The sequence below is a fragment of the Plasmodium falciparum genome, assembly GCF_000002765.6.
Source record: "Plasmodium falciparum 3D7 genome assembly, chromosome: 12".
Classification (NCBI taxonomy): domain Eukaryota; phylum Apicomplexa; class Aconoidasida; order Haemosporida; family Plasmodiidae; genus Plasmodium; species Plasmodium falciparum.
Window position 1 is genome coordinate 145001 of NC_037284.1, and position 10000 is coordinate 155000.

At 23.2% G+C, this 10000-nt stretch overlaps 2 protein-coding genes across 2 annotated transcripts in view; both read right to left on the reverse strand.

Moving 5' to 3' along the window:
* Positions 1-2285, reverse strand: part of PF3D7_1202500 (trimethylguanosine synthase, putative) — a gene marked incomplete at both ends in the record, with an annotated part of 3240 nt that extends 955 nt beyond the window's left edge. Inside the window, one exon of the mRNA XM_024473379.1 lies at positions 1-2285. This exon is cut by the window's left edge and continues 955 nt beyond it. Coding sequence (XP_024329145.1) covers positions 1-2285 — 2285 coding nt within the window.
* Positions 2286-3237: 952 nt separating this feature from the next.
* PF3D7_1202600 (conserved protein, unknown function) overlaps positions 3238-10000 on the reverse strand; it is a gene marked incomplete at both ends in the record, with an annotated part of 7241 nt that continues 478 nt past the window's right edge. The window contains 6 exons of the mRNA XM_024473380.1: positions 3238-3342; positions 3467-3595; positions 3707-3805; positions 3984-4112; positions 4247-4369; positions 4521-10000. The exon at positions 4521-10000 is cut by the window's right edge and continues 478 nt beyond it. Coding sequence (XP_024329146.1) covers positions 3238-3342; positions 3467-3595; positions 3707-3805; positions 3984-4112; positions 4247-4369; positions 4521-10000 — 6065 coding nt within the window. The remainder of the gene's footprint in view (positions 3343-3466; positions 3596-3706; positions 3806-3983; positions 4113-4246; positions 4370-4520) is intronic.

Sequence of the window (10000 nt, forward strand, 5' to 3'; positions counted from 1 at the left end):
ATACATATTTTATTTAAGAAACTTATTTTCTCATAACCCATCATATTTTTTAAATTATTAAAAAAAAGTAATATTATTTTTTCAATTATATGATATAATTTTTTCATAATAAAAATATTTATATATAAAATGTTCTCTTCATTAATCAAGTATTTTTCTATTAGCTCATTTTTATTTATATATAATTTATTATTAAATGATTTTTTTTTATTTTTATATATACAATAAAAACGTTTCTTTTTTTCACCAAAAAACAAATTATGATATGAATAAAAAAAATTTTCATATTTACTTTTGCCAATTTCTATATCTATTAATATATTTGATAAGGTCTTATCAATATAATACACATCTTTCATGTTTATAATTTTTTTATTTCTAATATTTGTAGATATATTACCAAGGTATAAAACCATACATGTATTATGCCACGCCCATATATTTTTTTTATTTTTTATTTTATTTTTTTTATTTTTATTATTATTTTTCTTTTTATTCCTATTAGAAGGATAATTTATATTTCCATCATTCGAATAAGAATAATTAATTGAATATTCTCCTTTTTCTTTTATTTCTTTCTTCTCATCCTGAACATACGAATAATCATAACTACTATGTATTTTATTATCACACGTTTCAATGTTCTCATGATTTCTATTATATATACAATAACGTAAGGATTCTCCTTCAACATGTTCTTCTTTTATATTATATATCTCTCCTTCAAAAGACCTTTTCTCCCTCACACCACAATTAAATATATCATAACAATGATCAATATTAATATTAAAAAGATTATGAACTTTTGACCAAATAAATTTATTATCATATATATCACATTTTTCATTAAAAAAATAAAAAAAATTATTTAAACTATTATCATCCTTCTTTTGATAATTACATCTACTTCGATTTATATATAATTCTAATAATATGTTATTACTTCTATTTTGCAACTTATTCTTATGTTCATAATAATATGTATCGTTAGATGTCAACTTAATATCTTTTTTTTTTTTTTTTTTTTTTTTTTTTTTTCCCCCCTCCCCTTTTCTATCATATTTATAAATATCATCATTTTCATAATTTACACATTTTTTATTCTTTACTAATTCTTTGTAATATCCATACAAATAATATAATTCCTTCATACATACATTTCGTGGAAGATAGAAAACCAAATTTTCCGTTAGTTCTACGGATACTTCTATACATTTATATATACTTATATTATCCATTATTTCAGTGTTCAGCTCAAAATTCTTTTTATTCTTATACTTTGGTCCTCCCCAAGGTATACTAAAAAATATAACGTCGATTGTGCCTTTTCTAAAATGGGTAACAAGGTTAAAGAAATCACACAAAATAAAATCAACATTTTTATTATAAAAATTACAATTATGTTGACATTGTTTTATTCTATAAAAATTTATATCACAACCTATTGTAAATATATTATTCATGTGGTTACAATTCCCTCCTGCACCAGCAAACGGGTCTAAATAAATTAAAATTCTTTTTTTTTCCTCATAATCCATCTTTTTATTATTATACAAAATGGGTTCTATCTTTCTTTTTTTCTTAATAGGAGAAATTCCTTTTCTCTTATAAGAATAATTATCTTTACAATAAATATCATCATCATTATAATGATAACGTAATTTGAAATAATAAGGATTATCATTAACTTTCTGATGTTTCACATATTTATCATCCTCTTTTAAACTTAATATATTATTTCCTTTCATTATATGGTGCGTATTCAATAAAATATTTTTGCTTATATTATTTGCGATATACTCAGGTGTCATAGAATATATCATATGATTATCTAAAATAAAACATTTTCCCTTATCAATAATATTTATTTTTTTCTTATTTCGTACAACAAAACCATTTTCCTTTGTTCCTTTTTTTTTTTTATTATAATTAATAGAATAAAAAGGTATCTTCTCCATATTATATAAATCAAAATCTTTCAAATTTTTAAATATTACAGGCATCTTATATCTATAGGTATTCTTTAATAACTCCCAACTTTTTAGCATATGTAATTCTCGACATTTTTTATCATGTCTTCTATATACACTTAGATATTCATTCTTATCATATATATCTACCTTTTCAGCTACCTTGCAAAAATTCTCATAAACTATTTTATTAAATAATTCACTCTCCTCTAAATCTAAAATGGAATAATAACATGGATGAGCCACAAAAGAAATGTTCAACATCTCATCATCATTCCTTAAATCGTTAAAGTTCTCATATCTTACTTTAAGCATCATAAATAATTTATATATACACTCTTGTCATTTAATTAATTTTTTATTATCATTTTATTATAATACATACGTAAACATATAATATAAAAATAATATAATTATGTTTTTCATTCATTTATTCTCACCATATAATATTAACAATATATATATATATATCATAACGAGATAGCCAATATTTACAAATATGACATATTCACAAAAAAATTAACATAATAACTACATAAATATATATATATATATATATATATATATACAAAATAATTAATATTTTAAAGGATATTTTCAATAATCTACTCAAAATAAAAGCAGTCGTATTTTCAATAAATTAATTAATAAATAAATAAAAACATATACATTAAATTAAATGTAGATTTTTTTTTTTTTTTTTCTTTTCTCAATATATATATATATTATATATATACAATGTTGAAAAAGTATATCTATATTTTTTTTTTTTGATATATCTCATCCATAACAATGAACAAATTAAAAAATAATATAAATATATATATATATATATATATATATTACAAAAAGAAAAAAATACGCTTAAACATTTGTAAATATATTCATTTTTTTTTATCTATAATTTCTATTTCTAAAAAAACATTGAATTAAACATTATAAAAAATATTTAATTATAAATTAAATAAATTATAATAAAAAAATTAAGTTTTTTTTTTCTATATTTTTTGATCACATGTATATAATATATATATATATATATATATATAATAATAATACAAAAAAAAAAAAAAAAAAAAAAAAAAAATTCTTAAAAAAAAAGGTAATATTTTTGAAGAAAATAAAAAGATATATAACTTATATGTATATAAATCCTTTACTTTCTTCATACAATGAAATACTACATATATATATAATTATATATATATATATAATAAAAACATAATACAATCATTTACATTAATACAACATATCATTTATCATATGTCTACTTTTTTCTCCCCTTTTGTACAAAATTATTTTTAGATAATTCTTTTAATTCCTTTAAATCTGGTGTACAATTTGCTATAATACAATTTCCTAATTCGTCCATCTAAAAAATATAAAATAAAACAATATAAATAAATGTAATATATATGTATATATATATATATATATATATGTTAAATTATAAATACATATATATAATATATATGATAAAAAAAAATTCAAAATACCGATATATTTTTAATTAATTCCTTCTCCTTTTCATTTGTAGCATTCTTTAAAAAGTAAGAAATACAAGAATCTGCTACCTTCCCTTTTTTCGTATTTCCTGGGACAAGTTTGATCTTATATTTATGAGTCTACAGAAGATTTAAAAAAAAAAATAGAAACAACCCCAATGTAAATTTCAACATCATATAAATAAATTCATACATACAAATATTTTTTTATTTTTCCATGTTTATTTTTACTTGTATGGCTGAATATGGGGCACACATAGGAATAGCAAAAGACAAATTATCTCCTTCATTTGGTGAATTCGTTAACTTATGTATTTCATTTAATTTTATCTATAAAAAAAAAATATATACACATAAAAATTTAAATATATATATATATATATATATATATATATATATATATATTATGTCAAACATATTTATATAAATACTCATTTATTATTATTATTATTATTATTTTTTATTTTGTTTTTTCCATATTGTTAACAAAAAAAAAAAATATTCTTACATCCATATCATCTTCATTTATTTTTTCATAATTTGTTATAACTTCCTTTGGACCTTTATACTTATTTTGCATTTCGAACGGTTTTAATTCCTCCTCTTTCTTCTTTGGCATTTCAATTTCATGTTTCATCTAAATGGAAAAAAAAAAAAAAAAAAAAAAAAAAAAAAATATATATATATATATATATATATATATTTATTTATTTATTTATTTATTTATTTATTTCCCTCTTACATATTTTTATAAAATATATTTCTCCTTACCATTTTGGAGCCAATTATTTTCATATGCAATAGCCTTGATTCCTCATCATCCTCTTGCTCCTTATATTTTTTCTTCATACGCTTTTTCTTCGTTCTTGCCCCTCTTAATAAATGTACATTATTCTAATATACATCAATATATATATTTATAAAAAAAAAAAAAAAAAAAAAAAAAATTATTTATATAAAATTATCTACATATATATTATAAAACATCAATATATATATATATATATATATATATATATATATAATATTATAAACACATTCTTACCTTATTTTTATTTTTATTTTCATTTTCATTTTCATTTTTATTTTCATTTTTATTTTCATTTTTATTTTCATTTTTATTTTCATTTTTATTTTCATTTTTATTTTCATTTTTATTTTCATTTTTATTTTCATTTTTATTTTCATTTTTATTTTCATTTTTATTTTCATTTTTATTTTCATTTTCATTATATTCAAAAGACACATTTTTTTTTAATGTATCATTTTCTTTATTTCTTTTCATGTTATTTTTATTATTACCATAAATGTCCTCTACATAGGAATTATCATCACCTGATTTATTTAATCCTTCTTTGTCATTAACATTATGATTATCATAATTTGTATTTTTCTTTTCACCTGAATATCCTTCACTCGTATTCTCCTCCTCCTCATCATCATCATTATCATCTTCCTCACTTTTATCTACATTTTCATTTTCACTTTTTTCCTCACTTTCATCTTCACCTTCATCCTTAAAATCCTTACTTCCTATATCCCTAAGCAATTTGCTAACATCAACATTTACAAAACCAGTAGGTTTTCGTGTTCTCACGGGCCTCACCCTACTTAACGACACACGTCCTTCAACAGGAATATGTTCTTCCTCCGATGAAAAAGAAACACTCTTTTTGTTCATTAGCTCACCTACTTTATCATTAAACGTTACCTTTTTATCTTTTCTCAAATTATCATCATCATTATTCTTATTTTCTTCTTCACCCTTTATATCATATTCTATCTGCTCTCTGCGCTTTTTTTTTTTTTTCCCTTCCACAGCATCATCATCATCATCATCATTATTATCATTTCCTTCTTCTTCTTCTTCTTCTTCTTGTAATTCTTGCTCAACCTCCTTTAATAATTTACTCATATCCACTTGAACAAAACCTGTAGCCTTACGCGTCCTCACAGGTCTTGCATTATTCACTCTTTCTTCCGATTGATAAACAGGAATATATTCCTCCTCTGATGAAAAGGAAACCGTTTTCTTAATTACATCGTTACTTCTAATATTATTATGCAACCTCACGCCGGACCCATCATCGCCTTCTTCTTCATATTCTACTTCTCTTAATAATTTACTAACATCCATTTTAACAAAACCGGTTGGTTTTCTTGTCCTCACAGGTCGAACCATAGGAGAAGATTCAGAATTCTTGGAAGAAATATTATACTCATCTTCAGATGTATACGTTGTTGTACTTTTCTTTTCTAATTCGCTACTTATATCCTTATTTTTGAAGGTTACCTTTTTTTCCTTTTTATCATCACTTTTCATTTCCTCATTACGTTCATCAGAATCTATCTGTTGTAATAATTTACTAACATCCATTTTAACAAAACCAGTAGCTTTCCTTGATCTCACCGGTCTAGTGACTTTCAAAGACACGGGTTCATCTACAGGTATAAATTCCTCTTCCGATGAAAAAGATACACTCTTTTTTATAACATCATTATTCTTGTAACTCTCAAAGGTCACCTTCTTTCCTTTATCACCAAACCTGTTTTCACCATTTTTTACATTTTGTTCAACATCCACGTCTTCGTTTTTTTCTTCATACATATCATCAACTCCTATTTCATCTAACAATTTCTTCATATCCATTTTAACAAAACCTGTGGCCTTTCTTGTCCTTACAGGTCTTGGCATATACAATGAAGCAGGTTGCTCAATACATATATGCTCTTCCTCAGATGAAAAAGACACAGTCCTTTTTACTACGTCACTATCTATATTCTTCCTTTTAAAAGTTACCTGTTTCTTCTTTTCATCATCATTCACATCCTTAGTCTCATCTTCTTCCATTTCCTTTAACAACTTATTCATATCCATTTTCACATAACCAGTTCCTTTTCGTGATCGAAATGGTCTAGATACATTATCATTTGACCTATTATCATAATTCACATTATCATTATTTGCTTCGATTTTAAATGATACACACTTCTCCTTTTTATTCTCCTCATTCGAATTATCACTATTTATATTCCCAATATTCGAGTTCTCGTCACTCTCGATCTCTTTCAATAATTTATTAACATCCGTTTTTATAAAACCCGTAAGTTCCCTTGGTCTCGAAACCCTCGACACATCCCTCTTATCCTCATCATCATCACATAAAAATGTTACATTCTTCTTTTTCAGTTTCTTATTTCCTTTATTAGTATCACTAATTTCACTATAATTACTACTACATAAAGAATTAACATCTTCCTCATTTGTTGTATTTCCATTCTTTTTCTCCGAACAAACTATTTCTTCATCACTGTCCTCTTTAAACGTTACGGGCCTACCATAAACCTCGCATGCAACAAACAAAGCCTTTTCCTTAGAAAAATTAATATCATAATCGTAATTCTCGATATTAGAATTCTCCTTATAATTTATTATATAATTTAACATCTTCTTATTTACAAAATCTATACTCTTCTCCATATACATATTTTTATATACATTTCCACAATTATCCTTTTCTACATCTTTATTATAACATGACAAAGAAAATATATTACTTACAACCTGCGACGATTTGCATCTTTCATACAATGTGCTATCCAGAAAAATAAGAAAATTATATATACTATCAACCAATATTCTTTTACCCCTTAATCCTTTAAAAAATACATTTATTATATAATTCTTATATTTATATATTTCAAAAAAAAAACTTTCCCTTTTGAAACATCTATCACCTTTTCTAATTAATATATTATAAATGTGGAAAAAATATTTTATTATTTTACAAAACGTATGATAAAATTTGTTAACATATATATTACTAACATATTTACTTTTATAAATATAAGTAGGATTATTCATTTTTCTTAATATATTATATATTACTAAAGGATATAAAATACAAATCATATTATATATATCTTTCTTATTTCTTGTTAAGTAGTATATATATTTATTAAATGCATTTCCATTTTTCTTTCTTTTTAATATATAACTCTTTGATTTTATATTATACCAAGCCAAAACAGATTTATGGAAAAAATCTGTCTTAAATATATCATCACTTAATATATTATACAATATTTTTATATACATATCTCTGCTTTTATTCTTTTCATTCTCGTTCGTTCCTTTTATAACAGAAACATTCAACATATTATTTTTTTCCAAGATATAAATGTTATTAAATTTGTTTGGTACCAAATATTTTACAGAATCATTTTCTTTTATTTTCTCTTCAGTAATTCCAATACCATGCTCTTCATTTGTATAATGAACTGAAATGTTGTTTAAATAATTCACATAATTATGAACATTATTCTTATTATCCACATGGTTCTTATCATTATTAGCAGGAATATTATCACATACATTATTATCTAACCCATTTATCATATTATTATGTGCCATGTCATCACCTTTGTCATCCTCCCTTTTTATATCATCAATATCTATAGTATTCTCCTCCAAAGGAAGGTTTTCCACATTCAAGTCTTCATTCTTTTCAATTTGAAAAAGAACACAAAAGCCCATTTCCAATTTTACATGAGGCAAATAATTCTTCTTCCCTCTTATTACAAAAGAACCCGTTTTTAAATATTCACCACTAGGAGCCGACTTACTCACCTGATTGTAATATACCCACCAGGCAGAGGTAATTATTTTGTTGTTCCAAGCAGAACTTCGACAAATAGCCAACTGACCAGCTTCAGAAAGAGTCTTGTCAGGAATAGGTGTATCCTTATAAGGGTTTTTAATAATACAAGATGCTGCACCGTGTATATCTGCATGTACATAAATATCATTCTTCTGAAAATATCTTCTAAATAATATTTCATTTTGTAAAGCATCTCTTCCAGCAATCACTAAATAATTTTCAGAAGATATAAACCAATGAAATTTTTCAAACCAATACACTTTTCTTAACTTTTGAATTTGACCAACACTTGATTTGGCTTTTCCTTTTTGTTTATTATTATCTTTGTTTTTCTTTTTCTTTTCAACTTTTTTAACAGCAAAATCGGTAGCCATTTTTGTCTTCCTAATTTTTTCTTCTGCCTTTTTTCTTAATCGTTGATAATCTTCGATATTTCCATAAACGGAGTTGTTTAAATTAATGGTAACAGCAAACGTTTTAGGTTTCACACATGATTTATTGTTATTATTGTTATCATCATCACCATCATCATCATCATCGTTATCATCACCATCATCACCCATTTTATTACCTTTCCTATCATCACAGTCACTTAATAAATAATCCATTTCACAATTCTTAAAATTCACCGATTTTATACGCACTGCTATTGGATGTTCTTGCTTCTTAAATATTTTTATATGCTCCCATATTTTTTCCCAATTTGCACTTGTAGAAAGTGCTGAACGCATTAATTTAATTCCTTCTTCGATTAATACATCATTTAATTGTATTAAAGTTATTTTCTTTTTTAATAATAATACTTCTTTTTCTAATTGTTCAATTCTCCTTTCATGATCTAATTTTATCTTATCTACCTTTGTTATTGCATTTTTACTCTTAGTTATTTCTTGCTGCTTATCATATTTTGATAATTCCAATTTACTGAAATATGTATCCACACATAAATTATAATCATCAAATGATATATATTTTATTTTGCCCTCATTTAATTTCATTTCATGATTCTTAAGAATAATTGGAGAGAACTCCGTGAAATTATATTCTTCTTTTTTATCATTATCTTGATCCTTTTTATTCATATTACACATATTATTATTATTATTATTATTATTAATCTTTTTATTAGTGTCATTTTCTATATTATAAAAACCATATCCCTTTATCGTACACGTTTCATCACTTAACTTATTTAATATTGATAAGCACTCCTCTATTACATGACAAAATATTTCACATAATCTATTTATATCATAGTTTTCTAATAAATCTAAAGGATTTACCTCACACTCCAAAAAGGAATGTATTATTAAATCGTTATGCGCGAATAATATTAATTTAGAAGCTAAATCACATAATGTTTTTAATTTTTTTACCTTCTTCATTTTTTCATTATCACTGCAATTAGCATTTTCAACCTTATCATTATTGTTTTTACTTTTATTATTTTTATTACTTTTATTATTTTTATTACTTTTATTATTTTTATTACTTTTATTACTTTCATTATTTTTATTACTTTCATTATTTTTATTACTTTCATTATTTTTATTATTTTCATTTTTACATTTCTCTTTCCCCTTTGTGCCTAACATTTTATTATCATTATTATTACCATTCTTCTTTGGTACAGTACCACTATTTTTCAAACACAATTTATTATATTCTTCAATATCTCCATTATTTAATATACCATTCGGGTGAACATTAGAAACGTTATTTATATTATTAGATATTTCATCACCATCTTTCAAAATTAATGTATCCATATTAATATTATTATAATATAACAATATTTCCATTATACATTTTTTTAAATATTCCTTATCATCTGGTCCTTTCAAATTCTTATATAATAAAACAG